Source organism: Strigops habroptila, chromosome Z, assembly GCF_004027225.2.
Source record: "Strigops habroptila isolate Jane chromosome Z, bStrHab1.2.pri, whole genome shotgun sequence".
Lineage (NCBI taxonomy): Eukaryota > Metazoa > Chordata > Aves > Psittaciformes > Psittacidae > Strigops > Strigops habroptila.
Genome location: NC_044302.2, coordinates 11,289,271 through 11,305,182, shown reverse-complemented (window position 1 = coordinate 11,305,182; position 15,912 = coordinate 11,289,271). Strand labels below are relative to the sequence as shown.

The 15,912-nt window shown below is 42.1% G+C and overlaps 2 protein-coding genes across 3 annotated transcripts; one reads left to right on the top strand and one right to left on the bottom strand.

Moving 5' to 3' along the window:
• Positions 1-674: 674 nt before the first annotated feature.
• Positions 675-3,187, top strand: LOC115619426 (cytosolic iron-sulfur assembly component 2B). Its single transcript, XM_030511660.1, has 5 exons — positions 675-888; positions 997-1,076; positions 1,331-1,456; positions 1,909-1,954; positions 2,950-3,187. Exons 1-5 carry the CDS (start codon positions 747-749, stop codon positions 3,045-3,047), a joined length of 492 nt encoding a protein of 163 aa, XP_030367520.1. The 5' UTR covers positions 675-746; the 3' UTR covers positions 3,048-3,187.
• A 72-nt stretch (positions 3,188-3,259) lies between these two features.
• LOC115619424 (fatty acyl-CoA hydrolase precursor, medium chain-like) lies at positions 3,260-14,920 on the bottom strand. Of its 2 annotated transcripts, none has more exons than XM_030511657.1 (13): positions 14,759-14,920; positions 13,763-13,967; positions 12,792-12,933; positions 12,222-12,355; positions 11,726-11,879; positions 10,723-10,824; positions 9,696-9,800; positions 8,917-9,057; positions 8,727-8,813; positions 7,578-7,725; positions 7,246-7,377; positions 6,861-6,933; positions 3,260-6,422 (listed from the first exon to the last, which is right to left on the bottom strand). In XM_030511657.1, exons 1-13 carry the CDS (start codon positions 14,829-14,831, stop codon positions 6,248-6,250), a joined length of 1,671 nt encoding a protein of 556 aa, XP_030367517.1. In that variant the 5' UTR covers positions 14,832-14,920; the 3' UTR covers positions 3,260-6,247. The 2 variants fall into 2 exon arrangements, with proteins under 2 accessions (XP_030367517.1, XP_030367518.1); XM_030511658.1 differs by having other exon boundaries at positions 13,763-13,955; positions 14,759-14,918.
• Positions 14,921-15,912: the final 992 nt, after the last annotated feature.

The following is a 15,912-nucleotide window of genomic DNA, read 5'->3' as shown; positions in this document are numbered from 1 at the left end:
CAAGCACAGACTCATACAGTCACAGAATCACAGAATGGTTTGGGTTGGAAGTGGCCTTAAAGCTCCTCTAGGGCTCCATCACCTCTTAAAGCTCCAGCACCTTCCATCAGGCCAGGTTGCTCCAAGCCCCGTCCAACTTGTCCTTAAAGACTGGCAGGGGTGGGGCAGCCACAGCTTCTCCGGGCACCCTGTGCCAGCGCCTCAGCACCTTCACAGGGAAGAATGTTTTCCTAATATCTAATCCAAATCTCCTCTCTGTCAGCTTAAAGCCATTCCCCCTTGTCCTGTCACTACATGTCCTTGTAAAAAGTCCCTTTTCTGATTTCTTTTACGGCCATTTAGGTACCCGAAGGCTGCCGTGAGGTCTGGATTTTAATCAAGCACATCCTCTCCAGCACTAAGTTCACTTCAGGGGTCCCTCGCACACGCCGCAGCGCCGCTGGCTCGGGCGAAGCCACTCGGTTTTCACCCTCAGACGTTAGCTAAAGTCGTGCCAGACTCGGGCGGCCGAACGCCTCCCCTCAGCGCCGCTCCCTGCCCTAGAAGCGACGCCGACGCTCGCCCGGCCCCTGCCGGCAGCTCCCGCAGCCAGGACCAGTTACACTGCTCACCCACAAGGGAGCACTGCCGCCACGGGTAAGCGGGGACCGGGGACCAGGGCCCGCCCCACGCCCGGTGCGGCGACGAACGGCGTCCGGGCTCCTTCCGCCGCGCCCGCAGCCGAAGCGGGAGGGCTGAGAGGTGCCATGGTGGGCCCGGGGCCGGGCGGCGGGGCGGCGCTGGAGAACGCCAACCCGCTCATCTACCGCCGCTCGGGGGAGCGGCCGGTGACGGCGCGGGAGGAGGACGATGAGCTGCCCGACTCCATTGACGACCGGGAGATCTTTGATATCCTGCCGGGAGGGCCGGGCCTGGCCGCGCCGGGCTGAGGGCGGGCGGGCCGGGGCCGCGGGGCCAAGTTGGTGCAGCTCCGCTCCGCTTTCCTTAACCCGACACATCTCATTCGCTCCATTAACGACCCCGAGCACCCCCTCACGCTGGAGGAGCTGAACGTCGTCGAGCAAGTGCGAGTGAAGGTGAGGTCCTGGTCGCCGCGCTCGCTGCGGAGCTGTGCGGCCTCTGCCGGCCCACTCCCTCATTGACATGAACACAGGGCTGTTCAGCAATCTGTGCAGCCAAACGTGGCGTTTGTCCTGTCAGTGAGCGAACCCACGAGCAACCAGGCACAGCTTCGAGTTGCACTGCGTGTAGAATACAGCATGGCATTCGGGGTGAAGCAGTGAGTGCGGTGCTGTCGTGGTTTGTACACTGGAGGTGTTTGTTCTAACAGGTGAACGACGCAGAAAGCACGGTGGCAGTGGAGTTCACCCCCACCATTCCTCACTGCAGCATGGCCACCTTAATCGGCCTCTCCATAAAAGTGAAATTGATCAGGTCTCTCCCTGAGAGGTTTAAGGTGAGTAATCAAATCACTCTGGAAAGCAGAAGAGAGCAATTGTGTTTGAGAAGGAAAAGATAAAAGGCAAAAAACAAGCTAACTAGCTTACCGTGAAAAATAACTAGAGCTATTGTCATACTGCGGGTGAGGGAACATTCCAGGAACCAGAGAGGGCAGTGGACTAAAGTACTGATGCAGAGTTAGAGTTCTGTGGCAGTCACGTGGTCTGCAGCACAGGAGGAGAGGTTGGTGCCTCACCTCCTTGCTTGAAGCAGGCTTAAGCAGATGGGAATGCAGAATATTCTGTTACTTTAGACTTTATTCTGCTATATAACATATGGCACTATCATACATTGGCAAGAATATCCCTTTTTCCTCTCTTCTACTTATTGTCTAATTTTTATTATTAAACAGTTTGAGCTTGACCTTCCAGTGTTTTGTTGACTTTTTCTTTTGTGATGCTTTTTAAGCTGGATGTTCATATAACACCAGGAACACATGTCTCTGAGCATGCAGGTAAGGTTTTTAGTGCTCTGTTGTATGGTCTTTCTTGTTCTGTATCGTATTAGAGACCAACCCCCACCTCACTACAGCCTCCTTTCAGGTAGTTGTAGAGAGCGATAAGGTCCCCCCTGAGCCACCTTCTCTCCAGACTAAAGCCCCCAGGTCCCTCATCACGCTTGTGCTCCAGGCCCTTCACTAGCTTTGTTGCCCTTCGCTGGACCTGCTCCAGCACCTCAATGTCTCTCTTGTAGCGAGGGGCACAGCACTGAACACAGGATTCGACGTGTGGCCTCACCAGGGCCCAGTAAAGGAGATGAGCACTGCCCTGGCTCTGCTGGCCATACTATTGCTGATACAGGCTAGGATGCCGTTGGGTTCTTGGCTGCCTGTGCACAAGCTGCTCATGTTCAGCTGCTGTCAGTCAGCACCCCCAGGTGCTTCTTCACTGAGCAGCTTTCCAGCCACTCTTGTGTGTATTCTAAAAATCTCAGGCAACCTCTGTTCTCAACTAGTCATTGATTTGCCTTGGTTGTGGCGGACTCGGAAAATGCAGAGAGGCTGGGGGGAAATTTCTTCTCATGTTCCACCTACACATGCATAGCTCTGTGCTGCTGGATCGCAATCAGCTTCCTGGTTTAACTTCCGATAACACTGTAGCTTTGCCTTTAGACTGCAACTCCGGAGTGTACTTAGCATCTGCTAAATACGCTTAGCATCCCCGTTCCTGGCAGTGTTCAAGGCCAGGCTGGACAGGACTTAGAGCAACCTGATCTAGTGGAAGGTGTCCCTGCCCATGGCAGGGGGTTGGAGCTTTAAGGACCCTTCCAACCCAAACCATTCTTTGATTCTGTGAGCTGCAGTTACTAGTCTACTTGAGCACCATAGCAGCAGTGTGATTATGTGTCTCAATGTAAAATGCTTTTAAAAAGACATTGTCTACCAATGTTTTGACTGGTTTCTTGTGTTTTGTTGGGTTTTTTTGTTTTGGTTTTTTTTTCCTTGCACAGTTAATAAACAGCTTGCTGATAAAGAACGTGTAGCAGCTGCTTTGGAAAACTCTCACTTACTGGAAGTGGTGAATCAGTGTTTGTCTGCTCGATCCTAATTGCCCCATGAGGAAATTATTGGTATTCTGCTATGCTAAACTGATTTGTATATAAGTGCTGATGCTGGTGTTATACTATACATATATTTATACTATACATATATCTATGTTCAAAATAAAATCACTTTGATATTCTTAAATGTTTCCTTACTCCTACAAAAAACGGTATGTGGGAAATTAGCTTACAGGCAGCTACAAAAATACACTGAAAATTGATTTTTAAATTTTATTAGTCATTGCATAGGTAGTCTTTTTCTTTAAAAAGATTAGTTTCAACCTGGTTTATCCAGTTTCTCACTATCCAAAATTACTTATAAACTGCATTTTGGAAGTCGATTTTGCACACTGGACTTTACAAGTTGTTGTGGTTTAAGCCCAGCTGGTAACTCGGAACCACGCAACCACTTGCTCACTCCTCCCCTTCTTCCCCCCGGCTCTCGGAGGGATGGGGAGGAGAATCAAAAGAATGTAACTCCCACGGGTTGAGATAAGAACAGTCCAGTAACTAAGGTATAATACAAAACCACTATTGCTACCACCAGTTATAATGATGGTAAGGGAAATAACAAGGGGAGAGAATATAAAACTAAAAGGGGAAAAGGAAAAGAAAACAATAAACACAAGTGATGCGCAATACAATTGCTCACCACCCGCCGACTGATACTCAGCCCGACCCGAGCAGTGATCTGGGCCTTCCGGGTAACTCCCCCGAGTTTCTACGCTGGGCATGATGTGCTGTGGTATGGAATACCCCTTTGGCCAGTTTGAGTCAGGGGTCCTGTCTCTGCTTCCTCGTGGCTTCCCGTGCCCCTCCTCATTGGCAGAGCTGGAGACTGAAAAGTCCTTGATCAGGGTAAACATTACTTAGCAACAACTAAAAACATTGGTGTTATATCAGCACTGTTCTCTGAAGAGAAGACTGAAGTTGAAAACAGCTGCACCAGCTGCTAACAAGGAGAAAAATAACTGCTACAGCTGAACTCTGGACACAAGCACACAAAGCTAACCGGCAGTTAAAATCTTTACATTCATATGACTGTTTTGGACTGCTAATGTAGTTTTAGTTTCAGATGTCAAAAATTGTGTAAGTTCATGTGTGCAAAGTAGCATCACATTTTAGCGATAAGTGTAAACACTTCTGAATAATCTCAGTGGCTTTTACTATATTACCTTGGATTAGCCAAATATGGAGGATTCTCTAGACCTGTATAAAAGTATGATTTATTTTTAATTACTCATTACTTGTGGCAGGAAATACAGAATCTTTGAGGTAGGTTCTTTTGCTGGGGTGTCTTTTTTTTCAGTTGCTTGCCACAATATAGGAGAGAATAATTCATAGTTTTCAGTAAGCATGGTACAGCTATTTTCTGTACCATTTCCTGGCAAAATTTGACAGCTCAATGAGAAGTTTTGCTTAAAGCTATTGAGACTTAATACATGACCTAAGATTCTGGTCTGAGAAATGTGTCCTTTACTCATCTACTGTATTTGGCAGAAATTGATAATAAAAAAATAATTAAGAATAGAATTCCAGAATTAATTTGAACTTTTGTAACATATGTTTCTAATCATGGCCCACATGGAAAATTAACAACCTGATGAAGAAACCCTACTGGGTATGTTGGTGCCTGCTCACATGCGATGTTACCTTCATCATTGCCAGTTACCTGCAGAGTAATACATTCTTAGAAAAGTAGATTGTGCTCACCTGTTTGATGGTAATGCTTTATATTTCAGTGGCATTTTCTCTTGGAGGGTCTCAGATGCTGTTTAAGCTTGTGAACACTGTAAACCAAAGCCTGTGGTCCAGTCTAGTCAGTGTTGAGCAGCTGAGGAAACTGAGGCAGTGGTGATCCAAGTATGACGTCTAAAGTCATACAGCGGAATAGGACGGAAACAAATGCAAACCCTCGTTTCAGAAATGAGGCACCCAGTTTGCACAGGGCTTCTACAGAAAGCTAATTCTGCAGCAGTCTTAATCTGCTTATTCAGCTTGGTATCCTTTGAATGATCAGCACTTGGAATTGTGTTTAAGAAGGAAACAATAAAAGGCAAAAAACAAGCTAACTTACAGTGAAAAATAACTAGAGCTATTTTCATACTGCGGGTGAGGGAACACTCCAGGAACCAGAGAGGGCAGTGGACTAAAATACTGATGCAGAATTAGAGTTCTGTGGCAGTCATATCAAGGAGTTCTGTGGCAGTCATATCAAGGGCAAGCAGGAGGGAGGGTACACACAGCGCTCTGCAGCACCGGAGGAAGAGTTTGATGCCTCACCCCCTTGTCTGAAACAGGCTTAAGCAGATGGGAATGCAGAATATTCTGTTACTTTAGACTTTATTCTGCTATATAACATACGGCAATATCATACATTGGCAAGAATATCCCTTTTTCCTCTCTTCTACTTATTGTCTAATTTTTATTATTAAACAGTTTGAGCTTGACCTTCCAGTGTTTTGTTGACTTTTTCTTTCATGATGCTTTTTAAGCTGGATGTTCATATAACACCAGGAACACATGTCTCTGAGCATGCAGGTAAGGTTTTTAGTGCTCTGTTGTATGGTCTTTCTTGTTCTGTATCGTATTGGAATCACAGAATCAATTAGGTTGGAAGATACCTTTAAGATCAAGTCCAACCACTACTCCAGGACTGCCAAGACCACCACTAAACCATATCACTGAGGGCCTCATCTGTACAGTTTTTCAACACTTCCAGGGACAGTGATACCACTAGTGACACCACTGCCCTGGACAGCCTGTTCCAATGCCTGAACACCATCTCTGTGAAGAAATTGTTCCTCATATCCAATCAAAACCTCCCCTGGTGCAGCTTGAGGCCGTTACCTCTTATCCTATCGATTCTTACTTGGGAGAAGAGACCGACCCCCACCTCAGTACAGACTCCTTTCAGGTAATTGTAGAGAGCGATAAGGTCCCCCCCGAGACTTCTCCTCTCCAGACTAAACCCCCAGGTCCCTCAGTCGTTCCTCATCACACTTGTGCTCCAGACCCTTCACCAACTTTGTTGTCCTTCTCCGGACATTCCACGTTTCCCTTGATTCTCTCATTTCCCTGTGATCATGACAACAGATTACATAATAGTGAGTTAGAAGGTGATTATTAAATTCTACATCCTGACAAAATAAGTTTGTTAGACTTTACTTCAGATTTTGAAAGCAAACTGTACCCTCCACAACTCTTACAAATCTGTGTGTTCTCTCCTTTCATTCATCGTTTCTTTTGTGAGCTGTATCCAAAAATCCACTCTGTGTTCTTTCAATTTCTTTGCTGCCTTTTGTGTGAGGTCTATTTCCAGGTATCCTTCATCCAGATTGTACTGAGGCCAATGGACCAAGCCTTCTCCATTGGGATTTCTGGAAAGAACATAAAGAAAAGTTAGCTTTTCATTTCCTATCAGTTGTGCTCTGACTTCTCAGGTTGAGAGCGTTTCATAAAACTAACACAAGCTCAGATTATGTGGTTCTAGTACCTAACAGAGGGAGGCTTTTTATCAAAATGCTCATCAATGGAATAACAAAAGTTTACTAATTGCCATTACTTTTGGATCTAAAACTCCATTGCAGACGGAGTAACAGAGGTTTGGTTTTGTTTGGGTTTTTTTTATTTTTTTCCTTCTTTGGTCTGCAGGTTCATTTAAAAGATTTTCCCAAAATCATTAAGTATAGAAATAATTTGCTTCGGTATTTATCTCAAATTCTGCCACAGTTGTAGGAACCACAATGTAAGTATTGCTTCAGGCATATACTTCAGGCAGCACAGACAAAACTTGAGCTGTAATTAACAATTCTCACCCATTTCTAGCAAAGTTAGTCCAGTATCTCATAACAGTTCTGCTAAGTTTTTCTTCTTCTTCTGTAGCATGCCCTGCAAAGTGAGAGAGAAAACAGCAATATTAAAACCTGAATAATCAAAACAGTAGCACCTATATAAATTCCAACAGACCGTAATCAGTTCTACTCATTACTCCGAGCAATAGGAGTTCTACCTGAGCAGAGCTCTAGAAGAGGACTGCAGATGAACGATTGCATGAAAAGTGGCTACTACTAAAGACAGAAAATGTTCATGTTGAGTCCAGTGTTTCTAAGAGAAACATTTCTATTCTAAAGCCTCCCAGTAAGTAAAATGAATAATAATGATGTCTTAAAAGGAATACATTAAGAGGAATGGATACATCACCAGCTAAGAATGGCTTTCCAAAGACAAAGGCAATCTCATCTGAATGATCTGCTTTTACAAACTCTGGAATAACACCTGCCCCTGAACTTGGTCGATGTTGAAACTCATAGAAGTAGACTGGGTTGCCAGCATCTAGTAGAAAAGATACGGAAGAGCATTAGTGTGAGAGCTGAAAATACCTGTCACCAAAGATGATAAACTTTCATTAGAAGCAGTTTTGGCAAAATGAAAACACTATCAGTTTTTTGGATAATGAAGTGTGATATATACTGTCCAAAACACACCCCTGGCATTATATATTTCTTTTAATACATGCTGAATCAGAGACATACCTCTATGGTATCTAGCCACTTCAATGGATGAAAGAAGAAAAAAAGAATCTCCTAATGCATCAAGAAGGCCATCTCGTACTTCAGCAGGGTTTTTTGCATTCCCTGTGTATTCATGGTATATCCGATCAACAAATTCAGAAGTAACATCCTGAAATGAACGACAAAACCACTTCTTACAGTGATGATGAATATAATAAAGTTTAACAGCACTAACTGAGTGTGCCATCTGCACGTCCCTGGCTAAACCCCATACATTACCTACTTTCAGAGAAAATCCTCAACTGTGTCAGTGTGGCTCAGAGCTCAGAATCGGGAGTTACACAGCTACCAGTTACAGATGTTCTCAGGGAAAAGAGGTTTGCAAGATCTAAAGCTCAAACATCTTTAGGTAAACGTCAGTCAGTGATGCTGATAAATAGATACTGTAGCCTGTTCTCCCTTCTGTGGAAGTAACCCTCATAAGAAATCCTGTTGGCTTCCACAAAATTAATTTACTGCTGTAGACAGCCATAATTTACTCCCTTTTAGAACAAGCCTGGGCCCTTCCTTTCCAAGTTCATGATGGCTGGCTGTGACACTGAATGATCCATTGCAAGTACTGGCCACATTTATAAAATCCTTCTAACCTATTAATCTGCTTTTTGCTGTACTTAGTAGTTTCAGGAGAGCACAAAGGAACCGGAAAGCTGAGAGGTGATGTAAATTACAGGCAAGCAAAACCTCAAGTAAACCTGAACATAGGTCTCTCAGAGCCATTTTAAACATCTCAGGTTGTCCTTTCTGGTCTCCAGCTACTGCTTCAGAAGGGTGCGTTCTATAGATCTTGTGTCACACACGTCTTGGATAACTTAAGGTATCTGAAATGTCACAAGAGGCTTACGTTTAGGTACCTGAATCACTTCTGGATTTCCACAGAACTCCTTTTTAAAAAGAGGGGCACTTATGATAGAAATTTAGAGTGTATTTTCAATCACTAATGGCAACAGGAATACACTACAACTGCTGCCCAGTACTGCCCCATGGCAGGAAGCTGTCGAACAGCTTTGTTTGAGAGAAGTTTGTCTCTAAAATATACTCCTCCAGGACTATGAACATAAAACCAGACCAGTGAAGAAGCAGCACTGAGCTATTCTGAAAATGGTCTCTTACCTTAGATGATAATGCTAAGAAGGTCTGTAAAACTTGACGTGCAGCATCTTCATCCAGACCATCTGTGTAAGCAGGGAAGTTCATAATCTGCATGATACAGAGAATCCTATTCATTAGAAAATCTTATAATAACAAAATGATCTTACGTTAAGAAAATAATATATAAGTAACAACATTATCAGTCACTTACCCTAGGAATTATATATCCAAATTCACAGTTATTTACTCCTATTATATATGGGACTGCATTGATCTCTTTTTCAGACAGTAATTGCTCGGGACTCTTTGGAAAAAACACCCCATCTCTACACGCACTGATGAACATGGGAGGCTGGACAAAAAAAAGTAAAAAAAAAAGTAAAAAAAAGTAATTTTTTTACTGTAGTTCCAGAGAAAAACAAATTAAGTGCCAAGTGAAAATCTAATAATTAATAGTATTCAAGCCACCTCTAAATGTTCTCCAACAGATTTTCTGCAGAAGATTCAGTGAAGATTAGCATCATATTTTTAATGTTTGCAAAACATAGATGATGATGTCCAGTTCACATCTCTTCGTAGTTAGTTCCATGCGTGGAACAGTGGGGAAAAACCCCAACTTTTGTGTTGAAACTGCAAAGGAACATGGACTTCAGCATTGTGAGAAGAAATTTTAAGTAAGACATAATATAGTAACTAATTTTCAGGTTCTCCAGGAGAAACTGTTATATTTCCTGCACTCTTTTCCTCCCCCTGGTACAGCATGACAACAAAACACAGGTAGCTAAAAGTCCATGGAGAATGAAAGGGAAGCAACCTGTTCACATTTTCCAGGTAAGGTACAGCATAGCATAGCTGTCAAATCCTGAGAAGGTCAAGCAGGTCAGATATTACAGTCACTTCATGTTCTAATATTACAACAGCCAAATAACAGACTCTGTTACAATAAAATTTGAAATGCCATTTGAAAGCAAAAAGCGTAATTTCACCTACCAGTTTTAGCATTGCCTGTACTATCTCTTCTTCTGTTTTTTCTCTTAAGCATTCAACTATGGCAGCTGAACTGGGTTTTTCACAGCCAGAGGCAGTAGCAATGCTCTGCAATCGATAAAAACAAACACTTAGTCAAATACTTCCCACAGGAGACTCTATATGAAAGTGCGGCTGAGAGTCCAGCAGGGGGAAGTCTAAGCTTCTGGATAAGGATCATCGAGGCCAGACATGCTCCCCCTGCAGAGGTAGAGAGCAAGAAGCCCTCATAACCGTTCACACCTTGGGCTGAGCAGAAGGACAAAACACGACCCCAGAATATTCTGATACAGGAAGAGACCAAGAGAGTCATTCTGGTAAGTAACATGGGCTGAGAAGGCAAGATGACGTAGAGGAGTTAGAGTGATGCACAGTCGGAATACAACCATATAGACGGTAAAAAAGAGCACATTATACAATTATTGATGATGTCTTTTTGGTGGAATAACAGTTGTTGTTAGAGAAACAGAGCTCTTTACAATGTTGCCTCTTTTATATCTCAGATTATCATATCTGGGTTCCTGGAATTTGTTTTTTGTTGTTAATTAATAAAAAAAGAAAATTGAAGTCAGCTCTTCTTTTCAAATGTAAACAAATAGATAAATTCTTGTCTGTTTGCACACGAGAAGCACCAAATAGCAGGGAAAGAGAAGAATATTCGGAATCTGGTGCTGGTTTCCAGCCAAAAGTTATATCTCAACTTTTATTGAAGTCAGTATACGTTATAGTATTCCTTTAAATTTCACACTTCTTCCCTGCCTTCCCTCTTCGCTTCATTAGTCTTTTGCTTTCACTCAGACATATATGGATATTTGGGTATTTGACAAGCAAGGCATCATTAAACATGAGTTATTTGCACAGAAATACTGTCTTTAATGACTGTGGTTGTAGTTTCACAAGACAAAAATCCGTTTCTACATTTTGGAATAAACTGTTTAAGGTATGCAAAAATATCTGGGAAAATAATGAAAAGTACCACAAAAATACCCACTTGTGCTTTCTCCTCAGGATGGTCAGTGAAGAAAGCTGTGGCTGCAGTACCACTCTCTGAAATGGCCTTATGGAACAAGCCCTTTGCCAGGGGAGATAAGATCTGTAAAAAAACCAAGAACAAGCATTTCAAGCGTGACAAGCAGCATGTTCTGACCACTGACTTAAAATTTCAATATCAGGAACTGCCATTTAAAACATTTTGAAAACAAATGTCCTAAGGCTGTTATTCTGTAGCCTCTGATCATAGTTCAGCTATGCAAAGGGCTTTGGCAGCACTGTCAAGGATAAGAAGTTCATGCCTGCCTTCTGCTCTCCCATAGCAACTTGCTTCCAAGACCTCATGCAACTACACTGCAAGGCAGATATAGATCAAATATAACCGTGTCCAAGATAGTCTGGTTGTGCTACAGAAGAGGAATAAAAAACAATCAGCCAGAGGTCAGAAGCTTAAGAGCAGGGATTTTTATCACATGTTATCTCTGACCCGTGGTTTCATTATTTGACCTGTACCAAATTGTGAGTGACTGGATAAGAAGAAACTCTTGGCCAATGTGCTCAGTGTTGATATAAAAATTTTACATTATCGCTGGGTCACAAAGTACACATCTAGTTCAGCTATCATGACTATTCACCTCGTTTGCACAAGTGACTCTCAAAGCAACCAGGAAATGGGCAATACATCCCCTTACAGAACTTTTCTCAGGATAAATTTTTTGGGTTTTGGCAATGAAACCCTTCCCCCTCCGCCCCTGAATTTTATTTAGTAGATCAGAAGTCACATTTTGGGTCTGAACTACAAGATCTGGGTATGAAAATAACATTTTCATCAATCAGAAGCTGTATTATATTGTTCTTATATTATAGACCAAGGTGATGTGTCATTTCCTGTAAAAGCATCCCTTTTCTCTCGCTGGCTTTACATGCAGGTACTAAAAATGAAAGTGGATGGTGGTTTTCCCCCCTCCCCAAGTATTTAAAATTCAGTATTACCATGAACTTACAAGAGCAGAAACGCTGATTCCTCCTGCAGATTCTCCAGCGATAGTGACGGATCCTGGATCTCCTCCAAAATGCATGATATTTTCCTGAATCCACTGAAGAGCTGCTACTTGATCTAAATAGCCCCAGTTACCTCGGGCATGCTTATCTCCAGTGCTGCAGAGAAAGAACAGATTTGTTTTAAATACTCAATGCAAGAAAAGAGGCAGAGAAATTACAATCTGTGATATAAGAAATCAGCTGCCGATCTCTACACAGAGCTTTTCTACACAACTGAAAAATAAACGGCTCACAAAGCATTGAGATTAGAGGAGCAGACAGACAAACACAGACTTGGAAGCGCACCTGGGACTTATGAATTGTTCCCAACTGTTGCGTATGTAATTAAGAAATGCATAGTCTCTTTGCATAAGCAAGTATTCTGTATGTCTCTACACAGAGGCTCTGCACGCATGATTTTGGAAATCACATAGCAAAAAATGAGATAAAATATCTTACCTAAAATATCCAAGAATACCTAATCTGTACTGAATTGTTACAACTACCACGCTGTCAAAGGCTGCTAATGCTGAACCATCATATGATGAAGCTGCTCCAAAAGTTAATCCACCACCATGGATCCATACAAAGACCTGGAAAGACAAAATCAGAAAGAACCCAGTACAGATAAGAGCTGCCAGTGATAAAAACTAAGTATAAGCCAATATACAGTATTTTGTGCTATTGCACTCCTGACTCTTTCAGGTTTCATTTCACAAATGGTAGAAGTCTTTCGAATATGAGGCCTGCAGTCTTACAAAATGGCATTGATTAGTTACACTGCATCAGTGCCCCACAACTTGTCACAGATTATTTAGAAGAAATCAAGCATTACCTAGCTAAAATATCAATAATATTTTATTTGTAAAACAGGATTTTGTGCCTCTTAAATCTCAGCAAATATCTACTGGGACAAAGCATGTAACTCGATCATCATTACCATACTGCACGTCTAAGTGTGCATATAGCACAGGTTGTAGGTTTGCTGTAAGGCAATTTTGCTAGAGGTCTTATAATGATTTTGCTTACAGGCAGCTTTTCCTGTTTTCCTGTAGAAACGGGTGTATACACATTTAGGTATAGGCAATCTTCAGACACTTGCAGAATAACTTTTTCTTTTCTATTAGTAATATGGTCCGAAAAAAATTGTCCTTTTTCATCCTGTAGACACCTGAGTAAATGTAAAAATAACAAGCAACAGAAATAACTAAAACCTCAAAGCTATGAAGTGTAGCTTTTCTGTACTTCCACAACAAAATGCAAACCAGAAACCAGTCTGTGGTACATTTCTAGATTTTTGGCAACACAAAGTATAATTTTTTTTTTTTTTTCACTTTCAATGTATTTTCGTCCTTTGACCTGACACTAAGGAGAGCCATAACAAAGAGACACAGTTTACGGCAGTACACAGCAACATGCAGATATAATTTTGCATGTTTCAAAATATTACAGAAAAATACCTGCAAATACACACAGCCTTAAATTACGTCAATGAAAACACAATTATTTTACCTCTTCAGTAGCTTTTTATATTGTAATGGTAGGTATTAAGCTTGAGGCATTAAACAAGAGCAGTAGTACAAATGGAGTAAGACATTTACAATATAAACTAGAATTGGTCTGCCTTTCTTACGTGTCCTGTTAAGCATGTGACTCAGCATTTTTTAAATTCTAACTGTATTCCAACATATCCTCAGCTTCTTCCTGTTTCTGCTCCAAAGCTACACAGTTTATAAACATTGCTAAGTTCTGGCCAAAACAGAACATTATTGGCAAAGTGCCAGTGCATACTAGTTCATCACTGATGTCCAGTGGATAGCACTTTTTAATAAAAACAGCAGCTTATAAAGATGCCTTCAGAAACGCATTCATTGTAACAGCTGCAGGTGGCACCAAGGAATTTATCCTTGTGGATTTTCATTGCCCTGTACATCAGTGCCCTGGAATTGCATATAACATAAAACTATTAATAAAGATCAATGGTTTTGTCACTGTCTTACATTGGTGGGTAGGACGTGGCATCTCTGACACCTTTCCATGGCTCAGGTGGCTGGGGTTCCGAAAACCTCAGTGCTCCAACTGGGGGCTTAGCAAAAGGAACTCCCAAAAAGATGTTCACACTCTTCTCAGCTGCGTCTACTTTGAATTGGTACCCTCGGACTGTCCCATATTTGGTCACCACTTCTGGTTGCTCTACTTTTTGTTCTGGAGAATATGAGCACAAAATCACATAATCAGTCTATTCATAAATAACTGCCAGATTCCTAAGAGCTTTAGCTACTTTAGCTTAAGCAAACACACCTTTTGTTTGCTTCAACTATTAATTTCCACACATAAGGCTTCAACAAACTCTAATCAATATAGCTACCATTATTTCAGCCTTCGTTTTGATTGGTTTGCATATATGATCTATCTTGGGCATATTATATCATAGATATGTATTGTCTTACTACATATACACATTAATAATTGCATATAGATCTTAATTCTTCTTGATCCAGGTTGTTAGTTAAAAGTCCAATAGGTTGCTCTCATTAAGAAAAGGCATTTCTTTTTCAAGAAAAGATCTGTGAGCACACAGAATACATTCCAGATGCTTGATACAGTGTATACAGCTAAAAGAGAAAGCTTCTAACATACCGAAAACAATCTGGCATATTCAAATACTGTTAAGATTTAGGCAAGATTCATTTTAAGATGGAAGTTCTCAATACCAAATTACAAATGTGGATCAGTGATCTGCTGTGCCTCATCAGACAAGATTTTGGGACAAGAATTTGATTTTGCTATTTGCAAAAAAAGGCAAGTAAGACAAATGACTGAAAACAGATTACAGAAATAATTTAAGAACTCTTGCTATTCAGACTTCATTTCATTGCAGCGAGGTTGGGTGCCCAGCTCCTCCGATGAGGCTGGGGTTCCCTTAGGGGAGCAAGCTGCACCTCTGCTCTATTTCCTTACAGAAGGCAATGGAGAAAAACACTTCTGCAGCTTACCAGTAGCTACAAGCGCTGTGACCTGGATGGTGAGAATCAAGCACAGCAGCAACGCGTCCCTTCCAGTTGCCATCTTGCAAGCTAGTCACATGTTGCCGCCTCAGTCTGTTGCCTTATATACTCTGGTACATGGAACTGTTACGCAAGGCAAACACTGATTAGGAAAAGCAATACGCAAGCTGTGAGCCAAGCCAGCAGCAGGCAGCCAGAGCAACTGCCCTGCTCCTGAGGCACTCCTCCAGAGGGAATGCACCATGACCCGCCCGTGTGGCAACAGGGAGACTTCCTGCCTCATAGAGTGGCCCCACAAGTTTCATACCGGCTCCCTAGTGCTCCTCTCATTCACAAAACCTCTGGCATCAACTATGTGATTTAAAATGCTTTGAAAACAGTCTTCCATTACACCAGGAGACTCGTCCTGCTGCTGTAACACTGCAATCTTTCACAATAAAGCTAGGATTTCCTCATACCATACAGTGAAGAGATCAGGAAGGGCACTATACTTCTGCTACATCTGTTTACTTCATTTTGCTATCAATCTGTCAATGTAAGGAACACACAATATACCACGAAGAACAAAATCCAAACCAATACTTCTGAAAAATGTGCTTTTACCAAAGTAAAAGTTGAGAGATTTTTATTCTCACAAAAGGGTACTGTTTGACAACTATTAACTATACATTTAATACCTCTGAAAAATCAGAAGCATGTATTGTCTTCTGCATGAACTCACATCTGTCATTCGAGCGTGATACGAAAAGGAGGGAAGAGATAACTGAATAGAAATAAAAGAGACTACCTACCCATGTTAACTAAGGGGCTGTGCTAGATTTAGGTAAGCTTTGGCCTCTGTATTCCTTTTTGTTTTTCTGGCAAGGCTCAGTAACTCTTGCACCAGAAAGGCCATTTTGCAATTTTAGATCATGAGAATTGTCACTTGCCAGAGACAGCTTGGTTAAACTTCATAAGGTTGGCATCAGCCCACTCACAAGTGTGTCAAGGTCCCTCTGGATGGCATCCCTTCCCTCCAGCGTATCAACCGAACCACACAGCTTGGTGTCGTCAGCAAACTTGCTGAGGGCGCACTCAATCCCACTGTCCATGTCACCGACGAAGATGTTGAACAGGACCGGTCCCAACACCGATCCCTGAGG